Genomic DNA, 14,611 nt, shown 5'->3' on the forward strand with positions numbered 1-14,611 from the left:
TCACACACTCTTGCCTTTTTCCACTCAATGAGTTATCTCAAAGTTCTAATTAAAACACCCACAAAATAGCAATTAGATCACTAGTATGTTTTAATTAAACTTATCAACAAAACAGTAGCAAAAAGTAGGCAATTCCGAAAGAATCCAACTAATCCTAATTTTTCGGCTTTCTAGACAAGAAAACACAAAATAATGGGAAAACATTGGAATTTTTGAAAACTACACCAGATGGTAGTAGATTATGAGTTCAAGAATAAAATTTCAGAAAAAGAAATTCAAATACGAACAAGAATCAAATTGAACAAAAATATAGAATAGTTGTTGGTTGTTGTTCTTTGTAATTCAAGTTTTGTATCAAATCCTTTAACTGATTGTAATCCAAATAATTTAAGCATCCAAAATCCAAATATCCAGCAGCAAAAAATAATTTCCCAGCAACTTAAATAAATAATCAAAAAAAACCCAGCAGCTCCAACAAATTTCTAGCAAACAAATCAAACTCCAACAAACCAAAATATATATATATATATATATATTATATTCGGCTTTACCTCTTCTTTTTTTTTTTTTTTTTTCAACTCACAGAACATAAACAACTGCAGTAGCAAGAGTAATTACCAAAATTGGAATTCCAACTCCAAAACAAACACCAAACCCGAGACCTCCCAATCAAAAATTCAAATTGTGTGATTTTTTTTTTTTTTTTTATTCCGCAAACCCCACTCTTCAAATTTTTATTTTTTTTTTGAATATATGAATGCAAATATTTAAGACTAAAACAGCAAAGAAAAATCAACAAAAACCAAAATTAACAAGAACAATGATGAAAAACAACCAACAAACTAGGAAACAAAAATAAAATACGGTAAAACTAGGAAATCCTAATTCAACTAGGAATGAATTTTTTTTTTTTTTAAGATGCAGAATGTGTATGGGATGGATGCAACCTTAACCTAATGCTAAAATGGCAGAATAACACAAAAACAAATAAAGCAAATAAAGATAGATCAAACCTGAACAAAACTTAGCTCTGATGCTAAATGATACGAACCTAGGATGACCTGCTCCTAAACCCGTATTATATTAGCTCGGATCTCAATTAAGTTCAAGTTCTAATGGAATGGACCTCAACCCCTAACCAACCTATGGTTAGAAGCCTTTGTATGATGTAGACGCCACAATAGGGGATGGAAAACCTATTGATAAGTCAAGCTAAAACAACCAATTCTCTAATGGTGTTTTAGGTGTTCTCAAAGAATAAAGAGATAATTAATCTCATAAGTATTTTCTTAATCAAATCAAAGGTGTATTATTATTGAAAAATAAGCCTTTAAATAGGCTACAAAACCACGAAATAAAACCCTAAAAACAAAGGGAAAACCAGCCATACAAAGTAGTTTCCTATGGTGGCCGAAATTCTCATTCCTTTCCTAATCTAATTTGGATTAATTAATTCCTTTATTTTGAATTAGGAATTAATTAATTTACAATGAAAATAATAAAATAATAACTTTCCTAAACTTATTGTTCCAGAAAATAAATAAATAAAAACTAAAAAGTAATGGTAGTTTCCTAAAACAAAAAGTAAAAACAAATTAGGAAACTAAAAATGCTAGCCTTTTGATCAAGTTGACTTTGATTAATCTTTGACCTCTTTGAGCTCCAAATCAGCTTCTAGATGCTTTCTAGGATGCCAAATAAGCTGAATATGAAGTCCCACACGTTGCCCATGCTTGGAAAAATAAGAAAAGGCTAATACAGTAAAATACAGTAAAGTCAGCAAGCAATACAACAAATTCGGCCAAATTGTTTATGCTGTCCGTACAAGCCCTTTTTGATTGCATTTGAGGCTGATTTAACTTGATTACATGACCTATTAGGCATATTTATTGAACCCATAAAGCATTGGAACCATTTCATGCTTCCCAAACTCCAAAAATATACCAAAACCGTCACCCGGGTCCGTACCAGTCTCCAGCGTTTGTATCAGCAAAACAGATCTTGGTTCTTTGGTCATGATCATTCCTTCTTGATTATGATTTATCCTTTGAATAAGCACAGCAAGGTTATCCTTGAACTTCTTGGCTTGTGCTCTAGTGATTGGTCCCACCTTCATCCGTAACGGATTGGCACCCCAGCGGGTTGTCGGTTTTACGGGTTCGGGCGAATTCGCATCATTTAACGTGGCAGCACTTGAACAATTAAGGTAATGTAGGCATAAAAATGATGTATATTAAGAAAAGTGAAGTCATATCCATACCTTTCAAAGGAATACATCCACCGAAATTGACAAAGCCCTGCAATCATGGCTTCTAGAGCAAGACGGATTGGTAGGTGTATGATAACATCAAAAAATGAAAGGGGAAAAACTTTCTCAAGACTACACAATATTAAGGCAATATTATGATCAAGTTGTTCTAACACATCCATCCTCAATGTCTTGGATGCTAAGTCCATAAAGAACATACACAATTGAATTATTGCTCTACCAACATCTTTACGTAAGTATACACGTAAAGCTATAGGGAGCAAGCACTACATAAGGATATGATAATTGTGGCTCTTCAAACCTGTAATATTCTTATCTTTCAATCTTATGCACCTAGAAATATTAGATGCCATCCATCAGGAAGCTTCACATAGCTTAAAAATTGACCTAAACTAGTTTTCTCAAAATGATTGAGCATATAACATGTTGTAGGCAAAAAAATTGCATCATCTTATGTATCGAACATAGCTCGGGCCGAATATTCATAAGCTCCAAATCTAACTGAAAATTGTACGTATCCTTTGTCTTCCCTTCAATGTTCATCATGGTTTCTCATAAACTATCACACACATTTTTTTCTATATGCATGACATCCAAATTATGTTGAATTTTGAGATATCATTAATATGGTAATTCAAAAACTATGCTTTTCTTGGTCAAATTATTTGCTTTATCTGCACTCTTTCTTTTTTTCCCTCTACCATATGCCTAACCAAAGGTTGGTTGCATAAAATTCTGTAATTGCTAAAGCATATCATATCTTAATAACATCTTTGAAGGCAATCTATGATCCTTTTCGCCAAACCAATTGCAATTCCGCCATGTATAACTTAAAGGTAAGAATCATCGATGTCCTATGTAGTAAGTTTTCTTCCCATATTTTAGTGAAGGGGAGGAGGAGTCTATGTTATAGGCAAGACATGCAAGTTTGTCCTTGGTTAACCATCCAAACAGATTAGCATAAGTTGGAAAGTCATTAATTGTCCATAAAATGGAAGCATGCAATTGGAAGAGTCCATCCATCGATGCATCATATGTTTGTACACCAACCTGCCACATTCTTTCAATTCATGAACTAAAGGTTGAAGATATACATCAATATAGTAGCCTTAGGACTCGGGAGTAGCAAAGATAACATAAAAAATTGATGTTTCATACATAGCCAAGATAGTATATTGTAGGGGACTAGAATGAATGGCCACATTCTATAAGATGTCCTAATGTTATCAAATGGATTAAAATTGTTGCTTGCTAATCCAAGCACCACAATCGAGGGTCATTGGAAAATATAGGGAGTTGTTCACTCAAATGAAAACTCTCCAGGAGCATAGTGGGATGTGGAAGAACTAGCCCAATCATTGTACAAATCCTTAATATGTAGACATAGGAACATATCCAGGTCCCATCGATCACCACATCGGCATAAGCCTTGTATAGTGCATGACTCCCATTCAAGGTTGTGTCCTCAAATGCACTGGTCATGGACATCTATCCATGGGTCATAGGACCTTACAATACCATGGATGACCAAATGGTCACGTACATGATCTAGTGAAAGAAAGACAAAATTGTTGCAATTATAATAAGGACATTTAGTTTTAGTCCCATCGCCAACATGATGTCTTACGAAATCCAAAAAATGGTTAACTCCATTAATATATTCAGGAAGTGTTCTGTTTCTTAGGTGCATCCAACTTTTATTCATATCTATATTCTTAATGGTAACATAAACAATTAGTAAGATATCAGTGGTGGTAGCAACTAACTAGACTAAAGCTTAAGGCATTTTACACTTTATGCTTCATAAAGGTTACATACCCGCTACTGCATGAAGAACATGAGAAGTTATGCATAGAAGTTACAGAAGCAAAGAAAATAGATAACAAAGGGACAACTGTGTGGCTAATGGTTAATGGAAATTAGTAAGCAAGTAGAATTGATAAATAAAAGTTGGCCATCTAAGAACGTATGCTACAAATTAGTTTGGACTTGCAGGTAACTATATAAATGTATAGGTTGGAACTTGTCAGAATGTTTAGTAATGGACAACATCGGCTGAACACCAAAACACTAATATACAATATCTAAGTTACATCCAAATGCATGTTTTTCCACAAATGTTAAAAGCATACTATATGGATATATTAATATGCAGTCACATAAGAAATTACGCAACAAATCTAGGTAACAATTATGCAATAACACCAAATATAATGTTCTTGGAACACATATGCAGATATGCAAACAATACCGAAGTATTAAAAGTAAGGAACAAGGAAAGACAATCTAGCAAACAATAAACACAGTTGGCACACAAACAAGATCTAAATACTAGGAGAAAAATATATTCATGCAAAAATATTAAAGTGAGATGGTCAACTTATTACCTACTGCAAATGGGTTCGATATGCTACACCCTTGTTAATGAGATGCATATTATAGAGTATGCAAACATAAGTTCCACGTTGGCCAACATAAATCCCACATTGGCCAGACATGGATATCTTAAAAGCTATATAAGAGAGTTGGATTACTCTCTCATAAAGTTAACCTTTTAAGAAGGAACCCCAAGACTTAACTGTACATGTACTAAACGAAGTGCATATGTAGATTTTGTTTTCAAAACAAACATTGAAGAATCTAATATAGTATTGGTAAATCCTTTTTCAAGAAAAGCACCTTTCAACTTACTCTACCAAACTCCAATTATTCTACCAAGCCTTTGGAGCTTGTTTCAAGTTATACAAAGCATTGTGAAGTCTACATATGTGTGTTGGAAACTGTTTGTTCACATAACCTTGATGTTATGAAATATAAAAAAACCTTTTGCAAATCTTTATCAAAGAATGCATTGTTAATGTTCAATTGTTTCACTTCTCAACCATGAGCAACAACAAGACTAAGGACTAATCTTATAGTTGTTGGCTTAATAATGAGAATAAAATTCCTATTAAAATCGAAGCTTGGATGTTGATGAAATCCTTTGCCAACAAGTCTTGCCTTATATGATTGTGCAGTTCCAATTGCATTATATCTCACTTTAAAAACCCATTTCTACCCAACTAAATTCATACCACTACTGTAAGGCACCAAAAGCCATGTCACATTCATGATAAGAGCTTTATACTCTTGATTCATAGCCACTTTCAAAGTGAGAAACATTGTTATTCAAATTGGATTTAAGCAACACTAAAGGAGCACTAGAACAATATGAAATTTGAGTTTTGTCTTGTTGTTTAGAACTACGATGTAAAAAACCTAAAGGGAAAGGAAACACTCTTTCCTTGAAATTAATACTTCGAGCAGTGTAAAATTTCCCATGTGCATTCATGCATTTATAACCCTTATGATCTATGTTGTACGCTATATAAACACACTTTTCTATATGAAATTGGAATTTATGGAATTTATGTTTAACTTAGGGCCTAAAAAATGGATACCAAGCACTATCAAACACATTTAAAAACTCATAATCAAGAACCTTATCAAATAGTAATTGAAAAGCAGGTAGCATGTTAATCATATATCCATAGAACTTGATGCTTCGCACCATTAAACCAAAGGCATATTATCTTAAGCCAAAAAACATAGACTGACTTCTACAATATGTCTATGTTTTCTTTAGCTCTCCCATTTTTTTGGTGCATATAAGAGTAAATGATACGAACCTAGGTTGATTTGCTCCTAAACCTGTATTATATTAGCCCAAATCGAAAAATTAAGCTCAAGTTATTGTGGTCAACTCAACTCCTAATCAACCTATGACTAGAAACCTTGGTATATGATGAAGACGCCACAATAGGTGATGGATGTCCTATTCATAAATTAAACTAAAACACTCACTCTCAAATGGTGTTTTAGGTGTTCAAAGAGAACAAAGAAAATTTTTTCTCACAAATAATTTCCTGAATAATATGTAAGCTGATTTCTTATTGAAAATAAGCCTTTAAATAGGCTTTGAAAGAACAAAATAAAACCCTAAAAGGATTAGGAAGTTTCGGCGAACATAGAATCAAATTAGAAAATTGCATAATTTCATACCCTTTCCTAATCTAATTTGTATTGATTAATCCTTTAATTTTGAAAAATAAATTATTTAATTTACAATCAAAATAATAAAAGTCTAAATCTCATAAAGTAATTTGTCCATAAAATAAATAAACAAAACCAAAATAAAAGGTAGTTTCTAAAACAAAAAGACAAATTCAAATTAGGAAACTAGTTGACTAGGTTGACCACTAAGCTATTTTTGACCAATTTCTAGCTTGTAAAGGCTCTAAATCAGCTCCCATATGCCATGTAGGATGCCAAATAGGATTAATAATGATTTCCATATATTTTCCTTGATTGGAACAAAGAGAAAACGCTTAATCACCAAAATACAGCAAAGTAGCAACAAATACAGTAAATTTGGCCAAGAATCCCTTCCATGCACAAATGGCTTCTTTGGTTGATTTTTCTTCTATCTTGACTTAATTTCATAACCTCTTAGTGATGTAAATTGAGTTCAAGAAGTGTTGAACCCATTCCTTGTTGCCTGGAGTCCATATTTGCACTAAAACAGCTACCCGGGTCCATATCGACCTCCACCACTTAGATGCTTAAAACAGGCTTTGAATCTTTAGGTATTGACAAGCCCTCTTGAGAGTTGATAATTCCTTGTATGAATCCAGCCAGGTTTTCCTTAAATCTCTTGGCTTGAGTTCTAGTGATTGGTCCAATCTTCAACTGTACAGGATCAGCACCCTAGCAGGTTGTCAATTGTATGGATATGAGCAGATTCTCATCATTCCCCTCCTCCTTAAAAGGATTTGCCCTCAAATCAAAATAATCACCTTTCTTATAGCGGATGACATAAGGAAAAGTCTCAATGAACTCAATCCACTTAGCATGTCATCGGTTAAGCTTCCCTTAACCTTTGTATTCGAACAATCTAGGATCAAATTAATGTTCTAATTATATTGTTAAATATTTGTAGGACCCATTAGAAGGTTTGAATTTATAAAATTGGCCTTCTAATGAAAATGTTCAATTTTGGATATAAGATCGTAAGGGTTCTCAATATAACTAGACCATTCAATGTCCAATTTTCATAATTTTATAATTTTGTAGATGTATAAATTATTTTAAGATATTTGGTATACATCAGTGTCTCTAGTTTAATTTTTGGAGCTTGATAAATATTTTATTACATTACAGGCACCTGTATTACGCTTGAAAGCAACCTTATGGAGGAACAAGTTTGATCATCAACAATATCTATAAATGATATATTTTTGAATGGTTTTGGGCATATCAGTACAATTTATATATAGTTTGAATATTTTATACATATGGCTTGATTTAATTGATTAGTTTATGCATATATGAACATTGGCTTTTACATATATATATATATATATATATATGTATTATCATTTCATGTAACTTTTGACAAGACTTTAAATGGTTTTAAATTCTAAAAAGTTCATCTTTAACTTGTGAATCATCATATTTAAATATCTTAATATTTGAGTTGATGTTTTAATCCTTTTGGAAAATAATTAATTTTGATAAATTGAATTAAAAATTATACATTTTTATGCGTGTTTAAGTGACTGATATTTTAAAGTGCTTAAAAATAATTTATGATAATATATATTTCACTATTAGTTTTATGTTTTGGCATGAAATGATCATTTGTATTTAAATAATGATTGGGTTTGAATATTAATTTCGATTTATGGTACCTTATTTGTCTGGGAAAAAGGGAAAAAAAATATGATTTAGAAAGATTATTTATGAATATTGTATTATTGCTTTTAAAAGGTGTAATATATGATACCAATAATTATATTCTATGTTATTAGTCATGCACAAGTTTTATTATTCTATGTGTAATCGGGGATATGAGATAATGATTATTGAGTTTTACGTCATTCTCTTGAAGTGATGATTAAATTATGTATCACTTTCTCATAACTATAAGATAATAGGTTGGTCATGATGTCTTTAGGATGTTAAAAGGGTTATAATGATAGTTTCTTTGTATGCAATGCCTGACAACACTAAATATATGATATGGTATATTGTATATTTTTATTTCTGATATACATATATTGATAATTTTACTGTTTTTTCATGATTATTTATATGAACACAATTATATTGTTTATTGTTTTGCATTAAATTTATGTTTCAATTGGTTAATAATATTTTAAATTTTTTAATTACGAGCTGTCCGTTTTATTATATTAATTTGGGGGTACAAGTTAGATTTTGTAAAATTATTTTAGAAGTAAAAATTTTCAAAACAATGGAATATGAGGGCTTGAAAGATAAAGTTTACAAAAATAAAAATATTATTTTATAATTGTACTATATCACTTGTTAAATTATCTTTATCTCACCTTTAATTGTTTTTAAATTTATTCTCCTAAGACAAAGCAATTAGCGAACAATGTATCTCTCAAATCACTTGTTACTTATTTTCCACAGCAATAGATGTATTTATCTTTTCTTTTTCTATTTATCCTTACTTTTATCTAGACTCATTCATATCATTTTATAACTTATATTTATATTTAGTCTTAGAACATTCCAAAGTAAAATAGACACAATAATGACCAAATGTATGCAATATGACTTGTATTTGTTAACTATATTCAGTAACTTGCATGCTATTGTAATTTCATCTATGTATATTAAGCCATTATGTTGATTTTTCGTTGGTCGGGTAAAATTCCAAATTCCATTCAACTTTGCTTTAAAAATTATTCAGTGAAACTTTCCATGCAGGACCGTCCAGAATTCCTAAAAAGTTCTAAGATGGATCCCGTCATTAAATGATATATTTTTTTTTATTGTTCGAATAAAACTATCAAGATAGAAATTTAGGACGACTTTGGTTCAAGAAATGAACCAATTATTCAGTCTAGAAATATTACAATCCATTCGAATTAATATTTCTACCAAATAATATCGTGTGTTTCCCATAAATTTTCTGTTAATTAATAGATTTCATTCATTTCATGAACCAAATGCTAAAATATTCTCATTAAATCACACATATTTACAGACAAAAAATAAAAGTTCTGACATAATAGGAAATGGATACTTAACAAAAGAACCGGGGGGAAAGAAAAAAAAAAAAAATCCACCTTGGTAAGATTCTAGTTTGATGGGTACAATAGTCATGAGGATCCAACTCATTCCAGCTCGTACAGGTACCAATAGAAAAAGGAAAAAATTTTCTTGTCCGGGTGGTTTTAAGTTCGGTTAGTATGTACCAAACGGGGGAGCTAAGGGAACCCCTGATTTCTATAACTCGAGGTGGGTCGGTTAAACACTTAAGAGGTAGAAGTAGGGGTCAGGGGACACAATACTCGGATATTCCCCACCCCATTTACATTATCAACAACTGCCCACCTAAACTTGTGCTGGGCGATTTTTTTTTTCGTCTATTCCTGACTGAGAGAATCTTTTTCGAAGAACTTGGAAGACATCTTCCATTTTTACACCTTTAAGAGCGAGAAGAACCATGGAATGATAAAGCACATCTGCCATCTCCGAGGCAGCACGTGCCTTATCCTCCTCCTCCTCCAGTGTTCGGCATAATTCATCTGCCTCTTCCCTGAAAAGAGGAATAACTCATACACAGAGGAAATGGGCATACTACTCCAATACTAAAATGTCAATTACTTTCTTTGCAATAATAATAATACTAATAAATAAAAAGATGAAAAGTGTTGTTTGCTTGCTAAATTAATACTTGATTTTTGAGCACAGCAAGTTACTATTTCGTAATAACTTTTTAGTCCATGACGGTTTTCCATCCTGTGATGCTTCTACTTCTGCTTTGCGCTGGGCTATTGTAGACTCCAGTGAGTACAATGAGGTCAACGCTAATTTATTCCTTCCTGACTGCAACAAATTATACAATATAAAATACTCAAGAAGATGTGAAAATTTTGCAAGAGTAATCACAATCAACACATGCAAACTTATTAAATGATTACAAGAGCAAACCTCTGAATGTTCTAACAAATCAAAAACTGATGTGAAATAGCAAGTTTCTGACCCAGTATGACAGGTAGGTCCATCAGGCTTTCCCAGGTATATTATCTGACAAATGTTCAGTTGATTTTTGCATATGAGATTTCCTAATTAGTCGATTATAGAGTGTAAAATGCAACAAATAGATTATTTTCGAGTAAATATCAACAAACTTACTGAGTCTCGATCACAATCAAGGAAGATGTCAAAAACATTAATGAAATTATTTGAGGTCTCTCCCTTTGTCCACAATTTTGACCGTGACCTGCTGTAAAATGTCGCCTTTCGAGAGGAAAGGGTGGCAACCAATGCATCCCTGTTCACAAACCCTTGCATTAATATGGCTCCAGTGTCAACATTTTGAGCTACCGCCACTGCTAATCCTTTATCATCCCATTTTATACTTTCTATAAGTCCTTGAACCTGAAATATTGTTGATATGATTTATTCATATGGATAATTCCATTCTGAGAAAGAGAATCAAGAATGAAGAGACAAAAAAAGAACACACAAGATTATGTGATATAGGGAGCCAAACTTCCATAATCACAGTCTAAACTTAAACAGGCAAATAGACAGTTTCAGACAGACATAAAACATAATCTTATAAAAACTTATAGCAATATGAAGGTAAGCGTTTCCGTCATCTTAAATATGTTAATTTCTACTAAGGTACTACTTCCACTTAACTCAGGGCAGGAGTTAGAGATGACATTGAGAAACGTGACGATCCCTCTACTGTTTTATCAATGGTTGGCAGCTGATATTTAAGAAAAATATTTAATCCATGTTTTCACTTAGACAAATATATTTAAAAATAAAAAAAAAATGAAATGCAAATATGCGATGACATAATTGGATGCATGCCTATTGCCTAGATACATATGTCAATTTACCAGGCATGGATCAAAATATTTATGATCATGCCTTTGGACACAAAATACAAGCTTGATACCCATTAGTTGAATAAACACACAAACTGTCCATTTTTGCATTTCTTTTTTCTATTTGGAGTAAAATTAAAGGAGGGTTGTAATGTCGAGACACATATCAGACCAATCGGAAACCCATTCATGAGATTTCCTTCTCTATATTTTGTTTCCCAGACAAGTAACAATCTCTACCATAAAGGCATTGGTAGACACTCGACTTTAATGTCTGGATGAATCAGGCTCTGATTAAAAGAGCACATTTACAAGCAAAAATAAAACTAAAAACCATAAAATGAATGCTTAAAGAAACGTTGCTTCTGCAAGGGTGCATTTTGACAAAACAGACTGAGAGCAAACATATGAAGCTTAGCTGAACTAGATTAGATTACTAAGGCATCACAGTGAATATGTTATTTCAAGGGTGCAGGAGGGTTGACTTACTAAAAGAAAAAAGTACAACTATGTAACAAGAAAAACTGGGTATCAAGATAAGCAGGGAGATTGTAATTTCATTAGTGACTCAAACATTGAAAAGGGTTAAAGAGAATAAGTATAAATAACAAAAAGGATATAAGATAAACACATAATTGCTTCCAAAATTCATATTCACACAAACACAGTTGTAAATTAGATGTGTTGGCATCAGGAGAACTAGAGTGCATAAGTAGCTCAAATAATAATTCCTATGAAATTAACGGGCAACAGTCGACATCTCCAGAGATACTTATCTAAGAAATAGCAAAATCATCCATCAATTTTCATTCTACATCTTCTGCTTTGCCACAGAATGAAAAAATGCATTATCACTTCTAAATAGGTATCATTATCCTAATTATTTCATTTATAAACACAAGAAATAACCACAGATCTTCACCCTCAACCCATAAGTCGGTGGCATCACAATGACATCGGCTAAAAGTCCATGACAAACTCCTGAACTTGCACCAATAGTTAATCCATAGAAACTACTCCACAGAGATTCATCAACTTTACCTAAATTTTTATTTCGCAATTACAATTGAGATTATTTTTACTGTAACTGCAGGCCTCTGAAAACATTTTGGCTGCAAAAATTATACATAAGCTGAGTATGTTACTAAAGAAATGCACTAGTTGATAACATCATGCGAATAATAATTTACATATTCGTTAAGCATTAATTTCATGGATATCGAATGTTGAATTTTAAAGAAGATATATATTAGGGGAAAAATAAAATTCATTCCCATTGATTGCTAAACAAAATCAGTTGAAGCAGATTGGATCGTTGAATATAAGTGCTAATGTTTACCTTGTCAGTAGAAGCAAAGACAACAAAAGTACTTCTCTTACGGTTATTTTCCCCATACTCACGCCTTGAAAAAGAAACACAAGATCTAGAAACCGGTCTCACAGGCTGCTGACAGTGAAGAAATGAAACCGCCATTGAAGTTGCAAACCTGTAAGTTATATTGTTTGCATAGTCAATGAAAACATTATCCTAGAAAACAATCAGAAGTAAACTATTCAAAATGTACACACTTTCAACAAATATCACCAATCACTTCTCATCATTTTCAACTTCAAACTTCATATATTGGAAACAAATATATATATATATATATACCAGATTTTCTGACGAATACATAAAGAGATTAAAGAAGCTAGCCGATGGAGAAAGACAAAAAAAAAAAAAAAAAAAAAAAAAACAACGAGGGCGAGTAAGCTGAAAGAGAACTTTCAAGTTTCAACTCGCCATTGTTGCCTCTGCGAGGTAGGAGACCACTCAGAGTCAGACAGACACCCTGAGATGAGAAAAAATAAAATGAAAATTAAAAAAAAAAAAAAAAAGTGAGATAGAAGAGTGAGAGATTACGGACGGCGAAAATTTGAGAGAGAGGGAGGCGCCGGCGAGTGTATACCCGTTGTTATTGGTGTTGTTGTTGCACCAACACTAAACCAGAGATTGTGCCTCGGCGGCACAAGGAGACAAGACCAGCCAAGAAGCCGACGGCGTCGATGAGTTCGTCGTGGCGTGCTAATCTTATTCTGATGCTTCTAGGGTTGCAGTTTTGAACCCAAAGGTTTTATTTTGGAGTGATGAAATTTCATTTATAGCCTTAAGGTTTGGTACAAACTTGAAATCATAAAAACAATAAAAAAAAAAAAAACACAAAAGGTTTGGTACGAAAATCAATCATAACTTAGGTTGTACAGTTATATTATTTATATCATGAGTATTAAATGTCGCTTTAAGTAGTTTTGATGTCAAAATTACATCCTATAAACATTAGATACCTTATATAACCTTAACCGTAATATGACTATTAATTTTACATCTTTATTATTTGTATATTTGTAAATAGGAGCGGAGTGAAAAAAAAAATGATCCTTGGGGCCAAATTATTTTTTTATTTTTTTTTATAAATATAAACTTAGTAAATAAAATTGTTGAATCACTTTTTGTATGTAAATAATGTTTTTATAATCAAAACTTTGAGTTGTAATATGTCAATCTTAGTTAGGAATGTCAACAGAATTGGATGGGATCGATTTTTAAAATCTCATTCTCATCCCTGCAGAAAATTTTCTATTCCATTCCCGTGGTTTTTCCAGTTTCTTTAAAGGTGGAAGGGGGACGAGGATTTCCCAATCGGGGACGAGGCGGGGCCGTTTTTTCCTTTTATTTTTTTTTATAATTGATATAATTTTTTTTGAGAAATTTATATAATAAAACTTTTTTTTATAAATAAAATATAATAAAGTGAGTAAAATGCAATAAAAATATAATAAAATACATCAAGATTCAAATTTACAATTATAATAAAACACATCCTTAAAAAATACAATAGTTCAAGTACATAAAATATTAAAGAAAAAAATAAGTAAATATATGCGGGCCAGATTCGGGTTAGGTTTTTTAATCCCCACTTCCGATTCGGACCTTAAGGATTTATCCCAAGCTCACCCTATGGCCTCGATTTTTCGAGGAAAAACCGTCCCTTTAGAGGCTGTGCACCATGGTTTTCGAGATGTGTGGGGCAAATTGTCATTCCTAATCTTAGTTAATACCAAAATAGTCTCTCTGCTTAGGAGTTTTTCTTTCTGTGTGAGAGTTTTCTTTCTCATGCTTTTCTATGCATGAGGTTTCATATTCTTTTTCTTTTGGAGGAGTTTTTGTTATTTTCTTTCTACATTTTTAATCGTCTCCTTTTATTAGTTTAATTGATGATGGATGAAGTTACTACTAGTTTTCAAAAACGTTTACATTTAACATCTGATGAAAGTGATGCTTTAATCATAAACAATGACCATTATCTGAATGTGGACAAATTTTAACACCATCTCCTTGTTCAAGTTCTCACAAAATCACGTTTTAACAAACGTGCTTTTATTG

The 14,611-nt window shown here is 32.1% G+C and overlaps 1 protein-coding gene across 8 annotated transcripts; it reads right to left on the bottom strand.

The window, feature by feature from the left end:
* Positions 1–9,275: 9,275 nt before the first annotated feature.
* On the bottom strand, positions 9,276–13,330 carry LOC107417161 (histidine biosynthesis bifunctional protein hisIE, chloroplastic). Of its 8 annotated transcripts, none has more exons than XM_048472722.2 (7): positions 13,137–13,330; positions 12,971–13,019; positions 12,527–12,674; positions 10,481–10,726; positions 10,277–10,372; positions 10,020–10,171; positions 9,276–9,881 (listed from the first exon to the last, which is right to left on the bottom strand). In XM_048472722.2, exons 3-7 carry the CDS (start codon positions 12,659–12,661, stop codon positions 9,677–9,679), a joined length of 834 nt encoding a protein of 277 aa, XP_048328679.1. In that variant the 5' UTR covers positions 12,662–12,674; positions 12,971–13,019; positions 13,137–13,330; the 3' UTR covers positions 9,276–9,676. The 8 variants fall into 8 exon arrangements, with proteins under 8 accessions (XP_048328679.1, XP_048328680.1, XP_015902040.3 ...); XM_048472723.2 differs by having other exon boundaries at positions 12,953–13,019; XM_016046554.4 differs by having other exon boundaries at positions 12,842–13,019.
* Positions 13,331–14,611: the final 1,281 nt, after the last annotated feature.

This window comes from Ziziphus jujuba, chromosome 4, assembly GCF_031755915.1.
Source record: "Ziziphus jujuba cultivar Dongzao chromosome 4, ASM3175591v1".
Classification (NCBI taxonomy): Eukaryota; Viridiplantae; Streptophyta; class Magnoliopsida; order Rosales; family Rhamnaceae; genus Ziziphus; species Ziziphus jujuba.

Bases quoted from the DNA above. Each gene is read 5' to 3' on its own strand.
- LOC107417161 (XM_048472725.2), bottom strand. From the start codon at position 12,661: ATGGCGGTTTCATTTCTTCACTGTCAGCAGCCTGTGAGACCGGTTTCT. The intron at 10,727-12,526 runs GTAAACATTAGC...ACAATATTTCAG, and splicing joins TCTTTGCTTCTACTGACAAG to GTTCAAGGACTTATAGAAAG. The intron at 9,882-10,019 runs GTATTAATTTAG...TCCTCTTTTCAG, and splicing joins TTGCTGTGCTCAAAAATCAA to GGAAGAGGCAGATGAATTAT.